The sequence below is a fragment of the Micromys minutus genome (genome assembly GCF_963924665.1).
Source record: "Micromys minutus genome assembly, chromosome: 6".
Lineage (NCBI taxonomy): Eukaryota > Metazoa > Chordata > Mammalia > Rodentia > Muridae > Micromys > Micromys minutus.
Window position 1 is genome coordinate 9,413,932 of NC_137975.1, and position 19,486 is coordinate 9,433,417.

General features: G+C 38.2%; 1 protein-coding gene across 1 annotated transcript in view; it reads left to right on the forward strand.

Moving 5' to 3' along the window:
• LOC308421694 (contactin-associated protein like 5-1-like) overlaps nt 1–19,486 on the forward strand; it is a gene marked incomplete at both ends in the record, with an annotated part of 497,826 nt that overhangs the window by 139,261 nt on the left and 339,079 nt on the right. Inside the window, one exon of the mRNA XM_080918133.1 lies at nt 11,753–11,859. Coding sequence (XP_080774259.1) covers nt 11,753–11,859 — 107 coding nt within the window. The remainder of the gene's footprint in view (nt 1–11,752; nt 11,860–19,486) is intronic.

Genomic DNA, 19,486 nt, shown 5'->3' on the forward strand with positions numbered 1-19,486 from the left:
AGGCTGAGAAGCTAGACATGCAAAAAGAAAAGCTTATGTCTGGAGATAATTGGATTGAGGTTCTAAACAAAATCCTTGCTCATAATGGTTGTTTGAAATAATGGCAGCCCATTCTCAGGTAAAAGCATCAAACAGGAGACAGTAGGAAAGAATCAGTTACACCCATCTGTATTCCTATACTCCTGGGACAAAGTATTAGAATCTCTCTTATTATTTGAATGGAAACTGTCCTGTACAGACTCATCTATTTGAACATTGGGTCCTCACTTGTTTAGAAAGCTTTTGTGATTTGTCATGAGGCAAAGGTTGGATAGACAAAGTGCATCACTGTGGATGGCCTGTGATATCTGATAGCCAAGCCCAGTATCTGTTCAGTTTCCCACCCATGTTGTTGCAATGGGTCCATTGGGTCTCCAGGTTCTGCTATTAGGCACTGTCTGTGCTGCCTTATCTTCCCTGCCATGGTGTAATATATACCTTTCAACTGTAAACCAGATAAAGCTTCCTTCTGTAGCTTATATAAGGTGTTTTATTACAGCAACTAGAATGTTAACTAATACAGGACAAGTTAACTGGTAAAACTTCAATATTTGCTTTATAGAATCAATTACCAGGTATAGAGATTACCACATTATTTGGAATATTTTATAACAAAGGAAGTGTTCTCTTTTATGCTGAAGTGAAAGCAATCATTAAAGGTTATGAAATTGAAATGTGGTTAAGAAAACAAAAAGTTTATTTTTGAAAAAATATTTCATTTGAATAAATTTAAATAGTTTCAGTTTCTAAGTTGATTGACATCCAACTTAGAAACTAAAACTATCCTTATTCTAAAAACATGTCTGACTGACAGCTTCTATAATGTTTTGCAATTTCATGAAGATGAGAAAAAAGCTTGGTATGTCTGATCATAGGTAGTAACCCACGACATACTTTAATCCTATACATAAAGTAATCCTAAAATTTGGTACCCATAATTTTCGCTAAAATTTAATATTCTGAAATGCTTAAAAATGATTTAAAATATATTTAAAATATATAATTTGTTGACTCCAAATCCTAAACATTCAGAATAAAATCTTCTGGAGTGGAGACTGTGTTTGTATTGTGCCAAACACTCTTGAAGGTCTGTGGGTCATTTAGAAACCTTGGGTCCACAGGTAAAACACATTTGTCTATTAGGCATATCATAATATTGGTTCATCCAAAAATGTCTTCCAATATATCAAGGAACCAGGTTCATTCCAAGCTTTGCCGGATGTTAGCCTTGATCTATCGAAATATTTTTCTGTGCAGTTAATTTCAAGGAACCTCAATGCAACAAAAGTTAAATAATTATTACTTTCTGGAGGATTTCTCTCTCTCTCTCTCTCTCTCTCTCTCTCTCTCTCTCTCTCTCTCTCTCTCTCTCTCTCTTTCTCTCTCTCTCTCTCTCTGTGTGTGTGTATGTGTGTGCATGTGTGTGTGTATGTGTGTGCATGTGTGTATTGTAGAAGTGTACATTTCACATGCTTATGAACTGTATGATGGGAAGTCTTTGGAAGCTGCCTTCAAATTTGCAAACACATGTGATCACTATAATACTTACTATTGATTTTAAATAAGGTAGCATCTACATTCATGTAGGATACAAACATATGAGCATGTCTGTGAGCAGCTTTCTAGTTAATTGGGGAATACGCATCTTACATATGATCAGCACTAGTACACAGAGTGGGTCCTGGAGTTATAAGTAGAAAGGAGCTTCTCAGGAGCATATATATATGTCTGTTTCCTGACCACAGATACTGTTATGACCTGATGCTTCAATGTGTTGCCGTACTTCCCCTGCTATAATGACATGATGTGTCAAGTAGTTTGTAATGGACACTTGTGGGGGAATTGACTAATACACTTCTCTAGATGAAACTGCTAGTGCATGTTTCTCAAAACACTGCTTTAGATTTCATAAATCATAATAAACACTAGGCACCCTTGGCTTTTACTATTGTTATAAAGACTGTAGTGAAGGGAACTGAGGACTGTAGGTAGATACTGACTTCCCCGTCCCCTTCTCTGAGAAAAAAGATGCATCTGTTTTTCTTTCCTTTTTGATCACATGTTTCTTATTTCCAGTGTTGTAGATCTTGAGATTTTGATGTTTTCATGTGAATGATACCATTTGTATGCTTGGTTTATACAATGTTAAATCCCCAAGTGACTCTTGAATTCTGAGACTCACTCTTTTTCACATAGTGATACTGTCTTACAAGTTTCTTCTATTGATCTGTTAGAATAATTCCTGTTACAGACTTTACTGAGTTCATTATGCTGAGTGTGCAGCTAAACACATGGCAGAGAGAGGGGCTTTGTTTTACATATGAGAGCATTACATATGAATAGAAGAAAGCTAAGTCTATCTTCCCAAGTAAACTGAGGTAAACAGTACCAACACGTTATGTATCAGCCTCAGTCAGTGGTCCTAAAATAATGTTGGTTATTAGATACAGATTTCATCAGGTGTTTGTTATGCAAACACAAAGTATGGAAAATGAGATAGGTAGCAGTGCTGTGAAGCACCAAAAGAACAGGAAAGAGGAGTAGACTAAGAAAGGAAAGTTTCAAATGAAAATAGAAGGAGACTTCTGCCATCTAATGATTGTCACATGATATTCCACTGCAACGGAGAGGAAATGCAACTAATAAAGAGTTAGGGACTGAATTTCTGCTGTGGGGTATGAATGTCAAAGCTAAAATGACAACCACCTTTTCTTTGAAAATGATAGACAATGATGGGAAATTATATCTTCTTGTTTTGTAATTGGTGACTGTGAACAGACTTGCAGAAGCATCTCTAATTCAGTGTGTGTGTGTGTGTGTGTGTGTGTGTGTGTCTGTGTGTGTGTCTGTGTGTCTCTGTGTGTGTATCTTATACATTTGTATGTGTAGGTCCATATACCCCTGCACACTTATACATATATTAGAGAAGGACGTCATATGTCCTTTTGTGTCACTCTCCACACAATTCCCTTGCAAGATCTTTGACTCTGGAACTAAACTGGCAGCCAGCAAGTTCCAGCAATCCTCCTGTCCTTGTCCCCCAACAGTCCCAGTGTTACAGATGTATATAGCTATAATCAGCTTTATTTTTAACTCGGTGCCAGAGATTCAAACTTAACAACCTTCTTGGAGTTTACAAGCAAGTGTCCTTGCCTGCTGATCACCATCTCATCCCATGTATCTTTAATTTTTTTTTTCTGTTGTAGACCGGGGAATGCTTCACCATTACTAGATTTGTGTCACCCTGACATAGGATGGAGTCATTTGCAAAAAGAAAAGTTCAATTAAAAAATCCCCTTAACTGACCATCCTATAGGGCATTGTCTTGATATATAGAGGTACTTCATTGTGCACAGTGACACACCTGGGTTTGTGGTCCATCCACGGTGCTGTAAGAAAGCACACGGAACAAGCCATGAATAACAAACCTATGTGTATGGTTCCTGCACCAACTCTTTTCTGCATGTTTCTCTCCTATGTGAGTTCTTACCCTGTTATGGGATAAGAAATGTAAGCTGAAATAAATTCCTTCCTTCCCAGGTTGCCTTTTGTTATGTTTCATCAGGATAATAGAAACCATAAGACAGACACTGATCCAGGGGGATCCGGAGTTTCCTTTGGTATAGACACCAGTAGCAGTCTGATTCTTGTGTTCCCAAAAGAGAATAAATCTGATAATACACAGTAATAAAGCAAAATCCTGAAAATTTGGAAGAAAATAGATCTCCATAAGAGGATACAGCTGAAGCGGGGAATATATTGATTCTGGCAGGCACGGGTTGTGGCTTGCTCCACTCTGGGCTGTCCCCTCCTATGTGCTCTATTCTTGTTGTGTACTGTCAGGAAGGAGGTACATTTTTGGAAGCCCATTTTATTCATAGCTAAAATTGTATGAAGTAGATGTATACCCTGTGTAGGGGTTTAAGGACCATTAAAGTGGAAAAGTTCACAGAAAAAGGGAATAGCGGGATGCCCATGCTCCCCTGGAGAGGAAGGCAGGTTTGAGCGGCCCAGTCAGAGTCCATTACAAACTTCTTTATATATATGTATGTGTGTATGTATGTATGTATGTATGTATGTATGTATGTATGTATATTGCGACCACTGATGGTTATTCTTTTCCTCCTCTTTAAGTGTAGGGGGCTGTGATTAGTCAGTCCTTCCTAGAGGTAACTCCTAACACTCATTACCACCAGATCATCATCTGAGAGAGACTCTTGCCACATCCAGATAAATATAAATATACCTGACTTTCTATCCTAGCACACACACACACACACACACACACACACACACACATGTATTACTCATTTTCTTGTTAATAGTTTGAAATACTGGAGTGAGTCATGCTGATAGCTCTAAACCTGAATGCTCTCTGCTTTAAAGAAGTGCCCTCCAAAAGTCCTGGGCAGTACACAGATTATCAGATTTAAGTGTTCCCTGGAGGGAAGTGTTGTCAAGTGGTTACCAGCTTCCAACGAAGGAACTGTGTTTTGTCAGAAGCTCCTCCTGAGGCCCAGCACTGTTATCTCCCATGCTGTCTTAGCATCACTGATGACTTTACTAGCTCATTTGACCACCAGCACATGCAGATAATCTGAGGATTTCCCCAGCAATAATTCACAGTGCATTCTCTGCTGGGAACCAGACCCTGAAAAATTTAGGAAACTGACTTCTGACATGTTCTTTTATCCACTTAATTCTTTAATGTCTGTATCTGCTGTAATTACAACAGTTTCAATTATCATGAAGACACAACTGCAGGGGGTAAAGTGGGATTAGGATAATTGGTAGAGTGGAGAAGTACAGAAATGGGCTAAAAAATGCCTTTGTGAAAGAGTTACCTGACCAATACCAAGATAAATGCAGTTGGCTGCAAATCAAAGGTATGAGACTAAAGAAAGCAACCTAATTGATTTCTGATATGTGGACATCATTACACAACTTACATTAATCGGCTTGCCTTTTTGAAGACATTTGAAGGATGTTTTGTTCTTTGGTCTCTTGTATATGGGTCCATACAGTAGGTGTGGGATTGAGTAAGCAGCTATTTGCTGTGTTTCTGTAGCAGCAGAGTGAGTGCTTTTGTTGTGGTTTATTGTGTAACAAATGGCTTAATTTGGGTAAGTTAAAAATGAGGATTTTGGGGGAGTTGGCTACCTATTAACAACATATCTGTATGAAAGACTGGTCTATAGGGCAGACACATGGGCAAACACTTAACTACTATACTTATTTCATTAGACAAAGTAATATGTTATATTAATGTTTACAAGTGTCTTTTAAATTTTTCATCAATCAGTAGAGGACCCTAGTAAATGATCATCACTAAGAATGCATTACTAGACGGGCTTCATTCCAGATGAGCACCAGCCTTACCTGTTTAACTTTACTTCTGGATGTCACAGAAGTAAGCAGAATAGATAAGAATGACTGATTTATTGTAGGTGAAAATGAGGGGATCCACTAGGCCTTGAGGTTTTTATATAAAGGGAACCTCCACTATACTGTCTATGGTTGCTATGGAAACAGCCTTGGCAATAACCCCATATTTTATCTGGCAGGTTCACTGAAATGCTGTCATGCAGTTTCAGTGCTCTCTAGTGCAGGCATGATGCCACCTCCCCTTATCTTAGTTTGGTCCAGTTGGTTCCATCTCCAAGCTCAGACTATTTCCTACTTAGATGTTTTATCTTTTAATATCCTATAATAACAAAATAAGAAGTGTGTGTACAGGCCTGGAAAGATTGCTTACTGCATAAAGTTCCTGATGTACAAAATGATGATCCTCTACACCCATGTAGTTGTGTGAGGATGGCAGATCAGATGTGATACCAGCATGTGAGAAGTAGGAGCCCAGCTAGATTATTAGCATCTGCCAGCTCTGGGTCCAACTGAAAGAACCTGACTCAGTAAAGCTGTACACCCTGGGGAAAAAAAAAAACAGAGGTCAACTTCTGACCTTTGCATGCATGTTCAATATATACTCATGCCCTCAATTATATGTACCATATGTAACCATATACAAGGAAAAACTCTTATACATAAATTCACATACCACATGCATATAAAAATACATATACAAGCAAAATACAGTTGCTGTGTGAAGATGCTTCAGCCAGTGACTTCTACATCCCCAAGCCTGGCCTGTCAGTGTTTTGTCTTACTTTGTTTAAATACATTCTATAGCTATTCACACCATGCTCCAAGGATATATTCATATCAGTTTCTGTCATGATGAAACACATGACTTCCAGACAAACTGTAATATGAAATGAATGGTACAGACATTCATAAATGTTAAGCTAGTCTTTCTAAAGCTGAAAAAAAAATAGTACAGTGCTTTCCTAGCATTTATGAGGTCCTAAATTTAATTCTCAGTAGCACAATAAAACATCAAAACACTGCTTTTGTTCTCTCACTTAACCACTATTAATATATTAGAATTTTTTTTTAATTCTAAGTCCTATTTCCTATAAATAACAATAACAATCATAACAGCAAAACACCACATTTACTTTACATAGTACATGTGTGACACAGACATGTGAGTGTACGGCGGCCTGTGCCTATGTGATTGCATGTGGGAGCCACAGCAAGACATGACTAACTATATCTCTCTCTGCATTAATATTTGAGACAGTGTCTCTCACTGAACCAGAAGCTTGGTGTTAGGCTGACTTGGTCAGATAAGGTGATAGATCTGCTTGTATGTACCCCATAGTTCTAGGAATACAGGCAACGTCAAGAATGCTTGAGTTTTTACCTGATGCTAGAGAATTAAACTCAAGCCTTTTCAAGTGATCTTGCCTCCCAAGCCATAGTTACGTAGCTCGTTTCACTTACTAGCATGCTGTCCACTGGGAGGCTTTCTCTTACCCTCACATTCAGATGCATCTTTTCATTTTAGTCGGCTCTGTACTCCTCTGTTATGTGTGCACCACTTTTTGTACATCCCCATTGGTAGACTGCATTTCCATGTCAGCTTTTAGTTATATTTTTACATTTTAAGATAGTTATTCTTGCCGGGAATTTTATAGAAGATTTTGTACATCTTGTTGTATGTGCTTTCTGGACCATTTTCCCCAATTAGATTTATATTTCAAGTCTGTGCTTTGAAAATACAGCCACACTGCCTGATCATCTCTAATGTATTAAAGGAGCAGAGGTAGAAGAAGTAGAAAAAGATGTCAAAGCTTCTGGCAGTAGCAAAGACATATCTTCTCTGATATTTTACAACTTAGATGAGCGATAGGTCCTAAATGGCTAGTGCACTGAATGGTTAGTCTCCAAGTGGCCTAAGATAATAGAACACAGGAGGTGGAGCCTTTGGGTTTGTAGTTTGTCTCTACTCTCCCTTTGATTTTTGGATTTACCATGATGGACAGGAACCTTGATGGACAGAAAAAGGAACTGATCTATATTTTTCTCTTTTAAGTGTTTATCTAAAGTATTTTGTTACAGTGACAAAAAGCTAAACAATTGGGGTCTGGTTTAAGACTGTGAAGAAACAAGAAGGGGAGAGGTGCTTTTTGTGATTAACATGAATGAGATCAAGATTCAAGGTCAGAAACAGGGGCCAGGATGAGGGTTGCTGTAGATGTTCAGGAGACACATGGGGTGACTTTTATATGTAGAACACATGATTAGTAAGACTTTTTTGTTCATATTAAGTGACATTTAGTCTACTGCTGTGGTACACGCCTGTGGTCCCAGCACAAGGGAGACAGAGGCAGACAGATTGTTGTGAGCCTACGTCCATCCTTGTTTATATAGCAATTTCCAGGTTAGTTCACAAACCGCAGTGAGATCCTGTTCAATTTGATGTAGCCTGTGTTTTCTGTGCACCAGAGTTACATGGATCGAACCAGTAGCTAGTAATAGCAGAACCAGAGAGAAAAAATGGTGAATTAATATGAAACTTAAGAAGAAATTCTTATCATTCCCCGACAAAAGAAAATTGAATAAATCTTTGTGATTAACATTTAAACTCTAAAATGAGAAAATAAACCTTTTAAATTATAGATCAATAGAAGGCGCACACCACAGATCACAAAATACCAGATAATTCTATAGAGAGACAGAGACAGAGAAAGAGACTGACATATACAGAAAGACAGAAACAGAGAAAGATGTATATATATATATATATATATATATATATATATATATATATATATATACATATATGATATAAATGTAGATATAGATGATATAGGTGTAGACACAGATATAGAGGCACAGAGAGCTCATTCTATGAAAGACATTATTATTTCCCTTGGCTACAGTTGCCTGAAAGACTGGTTCATATCTCTAGTGACCAGGATTTAACAGAAGTGTTTATAATCTTACTTGTCATCTGAAAGTAGAAACTGTCTTTTTTATGGAAAAAATAGTAACATTGAGAGATGTTTCAGTTTGTAATATGCTTGCTTTGGATGTACTGCATCCTGAATTTAATACCCAGGGTCTATGTGCAAAGTTTGCCAGGCTCAGTACCTTGTAGTAAACCCTACTCTGGGACATTGACACTTACTGGCTGACCTGCCTAACTATTTGGTAACCTCAAGGCCATGTAGAGAGTAAAATAAATGAAAGTAAATAACTACAAACAAGCAACAAATAAAACAAAAACAAACATGGTGGATGTTACCAGAAGAACACATATATGTACATGTTCACATATATCTCCTTGAATTCACATATATACACATAGAACATGTACATATATGTGCACATATGTTTCCATCAAAATTACATATGTGCACACATATTACATGTGCACATATACATTTCCCAGTTTCCTACTAATGCATGTACAACCATGCACACGTATGTGGATATAAACTTTTTCCACATTCATATGCAGGCAAACACATCACATTAGTGGGGAAATAACATTTGGTAGTAGCCCTGGGGAGCTGGTCACTACTCGTGCATTTAAGGAGAGGGACAAAGGTAGGAGTCAGATCATTTCCTCTATTTGAGGGTATGGAATCCTGTGAAGAGAATCGTGTTGCCCACACTGAATGAGTCTTCCCATCTCAATTAACACAGAGCATTTTCCCTACAGGCATGCACAGAATCCAGTCTTCGGGTGTTTCTATTTTTGATCAAGTTGATAACATGCACTATTATTGCTATTTCATGGTAATCATTACTCTATTAAGCAAACCATTATATTTTGTTCTTGTGTGAAATATCAAAGACAGCTAAAGAAGCTAGAGCAATGATATCATGAAATCTCAGGAAGTTGGACTATGACCTCTACTTCATCTGTTGCCCATATTATCCACAGCCACCCTACAAATTATGTTTGTCCTGTGGAAGATCATGTGTCTGTGTGGTGTAAAATGTATTCTTGGTTTGGAGTCATAAAAATTCACATATGTCTTACTCTCAGATGCATGGATTAAAAGCATGCCTCTATTCCCATGTCTGCCCTATTTTTTGAGGAAGATTCTCTTGCTGAACTAGGAGCTTTCCCACAATACTAGACTACAGTTGGCAAAGGACTTGATTAAACCATTACTATCAATTCTATAAGTTTTATTATGGTTTCATTTAGTAAAATGAAACCCTTTAAAATCCCTGTGCCAGCAACAAAAGAGGCCAATGTTGCTGGTAGGCCAGTGAGTACAAAAGACTGAATTTTTTTACCTTCTCAGAGCTAAGATTATTGACTCAAGTGATCATATCTTGCCTTTGTATCTTCAATCTGAGACTCAAGTTCAAGTTTCCATGCTTAGATAGTGAGTGACCAAGACATCTTCCTGGCTCCAGTTTTCAAGTGGGAAGATGTGTTTTTAGAGTTACTATTTTTTTTCTTTTAAGGGTTATTGATTTTTCTTACCCTTCCACACCTAACACCTTCTTTAAAGTTTTTCTGCCATCTTCTTAACTTTTATGCACGATGGTTTTACACAGAGGCAAGATATCAGACAGTGTACCTGCAATATTCTTAAGTCAAACATTCACTGTGTCAGCTTCTCTGGGCTTTTAGATAGTCAAGAAAGTTGATACATTTATATTGAAAAATTGCACTGAGCAGTCACATCTGTATAGAAATTCTACAATTGGCTGAGGTGTTAGTCCCACATAATGTTTGTTTGTTCACCTATTTTCAAGTGTATATATGGAGGACAGAATTTGACATAGAAGATCTCCCTTCCTTCATTTACACATTGTATCCAGAGGTGGGGTTTCATACTGTACACTAAAGTGAGTGGATATTGTTTTCAAGGTAGTTAACTTGCCCTGGGGATTGCTTACTTCTGTTTCCTGGATGAAAAGTTCACACAAAAGCTTTTTTGCTTGTGTAGAATATTACATGGGTACCAGAGATCCAAATTATATTACTCATTACTTGTTTAGCCAGTGCTTTACCCACCAAGCTATCTCTCCAAACTATTATCCTGACTACTTGATTTTATAGATTTATGCCTAAAATTACCAGTATCTATACACAGCACTCATTCCTGTCTATAGCTATATGAATTATCTTTTGGTTTTTGGTCCTAAAATGATTAGTTTGTGCCAAGCATAAGAAAGAAAAGAAACAAAACAGCAGTTTAGATAAACTGATTGGAGAAGCTTGAAATCATGCCCATGAAACAGCCTTTTTAAATGAACAAAGTAGACTTATACAGCTTGAGTCAAGTGTTTGTTTTGAGATGATCTTTCCTAATCTCTGTGCACTGGTCCCAAATGCACCTTGCTGTAAGGCTGTTCTACATGTTCTCACTTATTTTATTCCTTGTTCTACAGAGTTTTGATTTTTTCATTGCCAAAATATGCTTTCTCTTTCTCAGAACTACATCCTTGAACTTTCAATGACCATAGACACATAACTTTGTAGAAAGTTGACTCAGCCACATGATGGCCCGACACCATCTATAAATCACTTTCAGGGGATCCAATACCCTTTTTAGGTCTCCTATGGCATCAGAGCCACATGTATGAGATGGATCTATAATATGGAGGCAAACACTCATATACATATAATGAGAAAAATACATACAAATGAGGTGCTTAAAAGAAAGCCCAGATCAAAAAGGTCAAAGTGGTGTGGGCAGAGGATGTTCATAGCTAGGCTAGTCCACTGTGTATGTGAATTATGACTAGTGATGACTGGAAGTTGAGGAGGTAAAGTCTCTTACTCAAAATTGAGTGAAAGAACACCACACTGGTTTGTAATAACTAGAGAAAGATTTTAGGATAGCTTTCTCTAAAGTCATTTCAAAAGTTACAATTGCCTTGCCATGTTAAATAAGGGCACATTAATCTTTAAACCATGTTCTGTTTCTGTGCATTAAGATAGTTTTCTAGTCATACCAAAAAGACATGCAAACAGTAATTTCCAGGATTGCTAGGGTTTTTTTTTCATTTCCTCAAAAATGTTACATTACTTTCCAATGTAAATTTATAAACCTTCTGCATTTTTTACCCCAATAAGCGTACCATTCTATACAATATTCCCACTTCCATTTAGATCTCTCTGTGAAAGCATTGAAACTTTAACTCAGAGGTTGAATTCAGCTCTGAGATTTTCACTACTCAGTAGTAGAAGCACATCTCCATGGTTCTCATATTGTATAACTCTGATAGTTGTAGGACAAAAACAGATTCTATTAACAGTATCACTGGCAAAGGTTTTCTTGACACTTTATTTCAACTGTCTTGGCTTATTAGATTTTTTATTACATCCCCCTAGGTGTTTGCCAAACTACTGTGAACATGGAGGGCATTGTGCCCAAACCTGGACCACCTTTTACTGCAACTGTAGTGACACTGGCTACACAGGAGCCACCTGCCATGACTGTGAGTATATACAGTGTGCCCATAGTGTATGAGCAGACCTCCAGGAATAACTATTCATCATGGGGTGGGCGCCTTTTATTCCTTTAGCATGATTTAACAAATAGGACGCAATATCTCAAGTACTGAAGCAGGCAGGGGAAAAGCATGGAGACAAGTCGTAACTTGATGGAGTTAATGAGAGCAGGGCAAAGTAAAGTTAGATATGTGCTAAAGTGAAAGAAACATTGATGCTTCGTGTACACAGGGAGTTGTGCAACAAATGGCCTTATCTTGATGGCTTGATTTGTACTGTTGTAACAATTACCTAATGTGGATCATTGGTCCAAGTGATAAGTGGAGATTTGTGTTTTAGCTATTTTCCTGCTGCTAGGACAAAAGGTCTCTGACAAAAGCAATCTATAAAAGAACAGGTTTATTTCAGATTACAGTCCCAGAAGGGTATTGTTTATCACAAATGAGGAAGACATAGTAGCAGGTGGGGAAAGCATGGGAGAAAGAAGAGACATCCTGACAGATCACTTTGTAACCATACTTAGGACACAGAGAATAAATAGGAAATGCCATAAAGCTATACAGGTTTAAGTCCTGCCCTCAGCAACCCATTTTCTCCAATGACCTTTTGTGAGATTTAAAGGCCAGAGTGGAAATGTGAGAAATCGAGTTCGGTCGAAGCCCCGAGGACAGTTAACTGTCAACCAGCAGGTGCTTTCTGAACTCCCGATTGCAAATCCACTTTGCCTGGATGCACCACAATAGGGCACATGTACAAGGCTCTAGGCAAGCCCCCCCTTCACAGGAGAGAGTGACATAGACTCTAGCCAAATCAGCCACTCCCTAAGTCCCCCTGCTGCACACACACACACACACACACACACACACACACACACACACACACACACACACACACAAGTAGCATTAGGAAAACAATTATGGCCAATCTTAGAGGCAAACAAATAAGAATCCGGGGGTTGGATCCCGGGCTGTTGAAAAAGAACAGAACAAGGGAGAGAGGGGCACGAAAATAAAGACACATGTTGAAACCTTCTCCTTTGTCCTGGCTCCTTTGTGGTCCTGACTCCTTCGTCCTCCGTAAATGCTTTATCCCAGAGCCTTATCGCAGGATCTGCACTTTTCTAACAGGAAGGGATTTATGGCCCTGGCCAACAGGGCTATAATCTAAGCACCAGACTGAGTCTTGGCCCACCAGAGTTCACAGGCCTGGTGGCACCCTGCTGAAAATCCTTTCCACGCCTTCCTGCCTGAACTACTGTGGGCCAGGCAGAGTGTGCACCAGAAGCCGCCTTTCCTGGGACCTGCTGTGTGAGGAACGATCTTCCTCCGGAGAAGCAGAGTGGGACACACCCCCCACCTCCAGACCATTAAGTACAACAACCTTTTACCTCCTAAAAACTCCAACTTTCCAAATAGTACCAGAAGCTAGAGACCAAGTATAATAACACAAACTTAAGGGGATGCTTTGCATTCAGACCACAATAGGGCTGTGCTACAAACTCATTTGCATTTGGAGTACTTCTTCACAACGTTCTCAGAATGGCAAAGGTGTCTTCATTTGAATGTTGCTATAACCCCTGGAAGGAAACACATGATGAGGAGACAAACCTGTGTTTTATTCAAACACTTCTACTGAAAATGTGGTTGAGTATTCTGCTCACATTCCATTGTCTGGATACTTATGTCACCTTCGATGGAAAGCAAAACGTGTGCAAACCATGAGACGAGAGACTACAACACAAGAATATTGGCCATAAATATCGGTGACTACCTTTCAATGCTGGGTATTGGGCAGGCTTCATATTGAAGCCCTACGATGATCTTGTCCAAGTTATAAAAGGAAAACAGAAAGATGAAGAATTTAGTGGAGGAAGTGGATTTATGAGTGATTTGTGGACAAATTGTCAAAAACCTAAGAAGTAGAGTGGAACACAGATGATAGAGTCAGGAAATAGGAGATTTGGACTGGGCTGACATGAGGAGAAGATATATATAGATATAGATATAGATTATAGATATAGATATAGATATAGATATAGATATAGATATAGATATAGATATAGATTATAGATATAGGTATAGGTATATAGGCATAGGCATAGATATAGATATAGATATAGATATAGATATAGATATAGATATAGATATAGATATAGATATAGATATAGATATAGATATAGATATGGATATGGATATGGATATGGATATAGATATAGATATAGATATAGATATAGATATAGATATAGATATAGATACATACTGCAGTTAGTATAATTTCATTCTTGTTCAAGACAAAAATAATTTTATCATGTCTATGAACTGCATTTCTTTAGCCATTCTTCTGCTGGCAGAGAGCCCTAGGAAAGTTACTATGAACGGTACTGCAAACAATAATGAAGTGAAAGTGTCTGTGGAATGCTGACTTGAGGTTCTTTGGTGAATTACCCAGGGCTGTTGTAGCTGAGTTATCTGGTAGGTCTATTATTCAATTTTCAAGATGTTGTCTCTCATTAGTGGGTCCTAGACTCTATTAGATGCATGGAGATAAATAAGATTTGAAGGAGAATGGTCAAAAATACATGGCATGGTCCACAAGATATTGTTTTGTGTTTGTGTGTGTGTGTGTGTGTGCACGTTTGTGTTTGTGTATACAGGTGTATGCATATATGCTCATTTGTGCTGGTGTATGTGGAGACCAGATGCTGATTTCAGCTGTCCATTTTCTCTGTCTTTGATTTTACTCTGCTATGGGGTATAACTTGTACCTCACTGTTTTTGATGCACTGTGTGGTTAGCAAGACCCGTGGACAAGCACAATCTACCACCTACTACTGGAATCACAGGCACACAGATCCTTGCTATGCTTTTATATGAGCTCTCAGTACCAGATTCAGGGTCTCATGATTGTACAGTCCGAACATTTCCAAAGAAGCCATATTCTTACCTTCATAAGTTGTATTATTTATATGATTACTCCTCAGAGAAGGCACTGAGTTAAAGGCCACCTGATTTGAAAGGTCTTGTTCAATGTCTTCCCTTCCCTAACAGTCTTAAGATTTCACAGTTCTTTTTTGTGACTTTATTTTCCTGTTTCTGCCAGAATCACCTAATAGATAAACCTATTTATCAGAGCTTGCTACTAAACACTTGAGTATCAAAATGAAGATTATTATTTATGCTCTTTGAAAGTCTCTGATATAAAGTGGTTTTGTTTGTTTGTTTATTTGTTTTTTTGGCTTGGGTTTTTTTTCAGACAATTAATAGGGCAGAAAAAAATTGTTTCTAAAAGCTGCAAATATTTTGCAGCAAATATTAACAATGTTTCTATTGTTACTGGCCACTGTGGTTTCACTCCACAAGAGGCATGCCAGGAGCCTCTCATTTGTGGAGATGGAGCACAGTCTCCTCAGTGATTAGTTCCCAAGGCTGGCACACACACATCATGTTCCACAGGCCCAGTAAAAATATTACTCCACAATCATTAACTTATGAAATAGGTTTATATGCTAAGCTCTCAATCCACAAACACTACACAATAAGCTCACAACCAGTGGACATGATATAAACTGCCAACCTAGATAAAATGAATTGACCTGTAAAATCCTTATAAATAACCATAGCAACCTTTTCTATCTAGAGATGCACTGAGAAAAACATCCACATCTGCTTCCATGTTGGCTCCTCCTGAATCTTCTTGTTCCTCTTTCTGCCTCTTCCTCCAAGACCTTTCCCCTTCTACCTTTCATTCTCATCCAATGATAGGCTGGGCCTGACTTCACATATTATGACATCATCCTACACTTTATAATTTGACTTATGCTCTTTAAAGCACATCTGATTTCAGTAGTTATGGCTTTAATTATTGCTTCTGGCTTGATATGTGAAAGGACAGTTACATAACAGCTTCTGTCTGCCTCCTAAGGAGTGCCTGTTCTTGATCTTAGTATTTGGTTGGTTACAGGTTCAGGATCTCTCCACTAACTTTCAAGCTCCTCTAATCTTTTGAGAATATAGCTTGTTGACATCCTAACAAAGCATTTCAGGTCGTTTTTCATCTTTAAAAAACAGTGTCAGCTTTCCTTCTCCAATGTCTGATGGAGTGTTACTTCTTTTGGGCAGTCAATAAGCAGTTACTGAGTTGGAACATATAAAACTGGCTGGTTCTCAGACTTAACAGTCATCACAGGGCAGAGAGGCTTTGCTAGTCCCTCTTTAGAAAATAAATCCCTTTATCACAGTTGGATGATGGAACATAGTGAGGAAATTTCAACAACAACAAAAATAGAGATCTATTTAAAACTATCTTTCATACCTTTATCTAAGGTTTAACTTAATAATGACTTATTATGTGAGTTTTTATTGAGAATGTATTCTTTACTCTCCATGCTAATAGCAGATGGTTCTCAACTTCAAGTAGACATGATAAGGATGAGAATAAAGAAAATGGAGGAACAAAATGCTAAGAAGAGCTGTAAGAGAATTGGGGAAAAGATAGAGGAAAGAGAGGGGGAAAGACAGAATAGGGCAAGAAGGAGACAGAACAATAAAAGAAATGAGATGAATGGAATGAAGAAAAATAGATGAAGAAATAAGATTAGGAGAAAGCAGTGTTTGTTGTGTATATATGTATGTGTGTATGTGTATGTGCATATGTGTGTATATGCATGTATGTGTGAGTTTTTATGTGAGAGTATGTATGCATCAGTGTATACGCATGCACATGAAGAAACTCAACATCATTGTCTTCTACAATTTCTTCCAATCATAGTTTAAGAGTCTCTCATTGAACCTCAGGCTTACTGATTTGTCTAGGCTAGCAAGACATCAAGATCCAGAGATCCTCCTGTTTCTTCTGTTATAATGTTACTGTCATAGAGTTACATGCCATGCCTGGTTTTTACAAAGTGCTGCACATTGAACTTAGGTCCTCAGTCCTATGCAGCAAAACATTTATTAATTAAATAACCCAGGACTGATCTATTCCACAACATCTATCTATTTTTGATAGATGATGAAAAACGGGAGTCAGCTTATGATACAACAAAAACCATGTTGCTTCCTTAGTAAGCAGGAAGCAATGTTCTTGGAAAAGGGAGACTATATTAGAACAAAGGAGGCTTCAGAAGAGACTTGAAGAATGAGGGCAAAAGTAATAAGAGGCAGTTAGTAGGATCCTTTTCATTCAGGTGTAAAGGCTCCTGCTTACTCAAGCATTATGACCTGAAATTGATGCCCAGGACCACTAATTAATTAATAGATTTTGAAGACTGGGTTTCTCTGTGTAACCTAGGCTCTCTTGGAAGTCATTCTGAAGACAAGGCTAGGCTAAAATTTAGAGTTCACAGCTTCTGTCTCTGGCAGATAAACAATCGTACAAAGGCTGAATGGCTTGGGGCTTGGTCTTCTGACAACAAAGAGAGGCTCAAAGGTATCTATCCTAACAGGAAAAATAAGTCATCAATTTGTAAGTGTGGGCCCAGAGAGCAGGGCCATAACTGGTTGGGAACACCCTGCTGTGCAGGTCAACTAGGGTGCAATCATAGGCTGGTTTTACTTTAATGCTGGGAAAAGACTTGCTACTATTTGTTTCATAGTTCCCTGTTCTTTATCAGTTACTTTTGGAAAGTACATCTCTGATGCTATTGTTGAGATTGTCTTAAGGTTGGAGACTGTAACTTTGAGACACTGGAACTTTGGAACTGTGGAAGTCAATCAGCAAATGGAAGAAATCAGATCAGTCGATCAAGAAGAGATCCCATAGCAGAGAACACATGGGAGGATGGTGGTTGTTTTGTTGTTTGCTCAACTTGGAAGGGTTCTCAGATGAAGAAGGTGGTGACTGCATCTTCAGGTTTGGTTTGATGTGAAAGCATGATATCAAAATCGGGATCCCCAGCTCACATTTACTTGTCTGAGACCAGCTCAGTCAAACAACAGGTTCCCTAGAGCAGGAGTGTGGATTGAAAGAAAAAAAGAGACAGTTATTCAAAATTGTAATATGACTTTGGTCAGTCTAGAGGCTGAAGCAAACCTTCTTTATTCAGTCTTCTTTTAAAACACTTTAATTACATGCAGAAAGATAACATCAGTTCTCAGTAGGGAGCAAGCCAGTTAATAATCAAAAACACTGTAAACATTTTTCTGGAGGCTTGATGTGAATGTCAGGGACAAGATGGGATCCCAAGAGACAAAGAGACTGGCCACACCTACATCCAATGAACCTGCCCTGAGCTACTAAAAGTGTTCTGCCCTGAGCTTCAAATGCAAATGTTCTTAATCTGGGCCAGTTTCCTGAGTACTGAATGAGAATCAGATTCCTGCCTTGACCAGCTTCTGATTGTCCAGGGGAAGTAAATATTCCCACCATCAACTGTCCAGAGACACCAAAACACTCCTCACATTTACTGACTACATTTTAAGAGTCACCTGTTTTGCTTTGGTTTGTTTTATCTATTTTTTCATTGTTGTTGTTTTGTGTTGCATAGAAAGAACAAAAACAAATAAAAAAAAACAAATAAGGAAGAGGCCTTTTCCTCTATTCTGGACTTGTTTTTAGAGCTGTTAGAGTCCAGTTTAGAGGTGAGAGCCCCTGGACAAGCCAGTGTTACCCACCCATTTCCAACAGACCAGTTCAATAGACAAGTAATAAAAGCAAAGAGAGGAGGTTTACTCAGTGGCTCCACATTGGGATTAGAAATATGGAAGTCCATTGATTTCCAAAGTCCATCTTTGGGGTCCTGACATGAGGTGCAAGTTTAAGTAGAGAAAAAGATGTATGAATAAGCTGTCCTAGCCAAGATGAGGCCCTGACTTATATCCATTAAACAGTGGCTTCACTTAAGTCAGTTTTCTCTTTATCACAATCACACAATCATCTGCACAGTTACTCTTTGGAGTATAAACACACACAAAAACAACCAACACAATATCTAGGATTTACTAAGTCTATGGTAAAACCCACTGATTACATATGAAAACTCATGTTCATCATACATTATGAATATTTTTTCATAAAATAGACAACTAATAATCAACATATGTCCACATCCCATGACTATTGGGGTAGCTTTGTTGAACAAATTTCCCAGTATAGATGAGAATTTAGCATAGCATAGTCATCAGGGAGAAAATTTTAGACTCTCAGACACAATGCATGTCATCTCTGACACCTATGTCAAATAATTTGCTGATTTTTTTATGCCCTATAATTCCTCATGAACACACTTTTATCTGTGAATGAATTTCACTAAGAAAGATAGTATTAAATCTCTCTGAAAACATGACTCTGTATGACTATAGTGATTCACTGTGCTGCCTCAATCACACTGTATGTTGTATTAAAAGACAGCTTGTATCTGGACAAATCACTCCAGCAAACAGAGCTCTTCAAGAAGAGATTTGTCAGGGTAAAGTGGGGAAGAGATGAGGAAGAAGGGAGCAAAGAAGAAGGGGAGAGTGGTTTTTGGTGTCTGACTTTTATCTGGGCCATGACATAATCTTAATCATATGCACCAACACACACAGGTTAGGCAAATAGGCAGGTGAAATGAACACTGGTAATATGTGATAGTTGCCATGACAATACATGCATGAGGGTCCTTGCTGTCTATGGGTG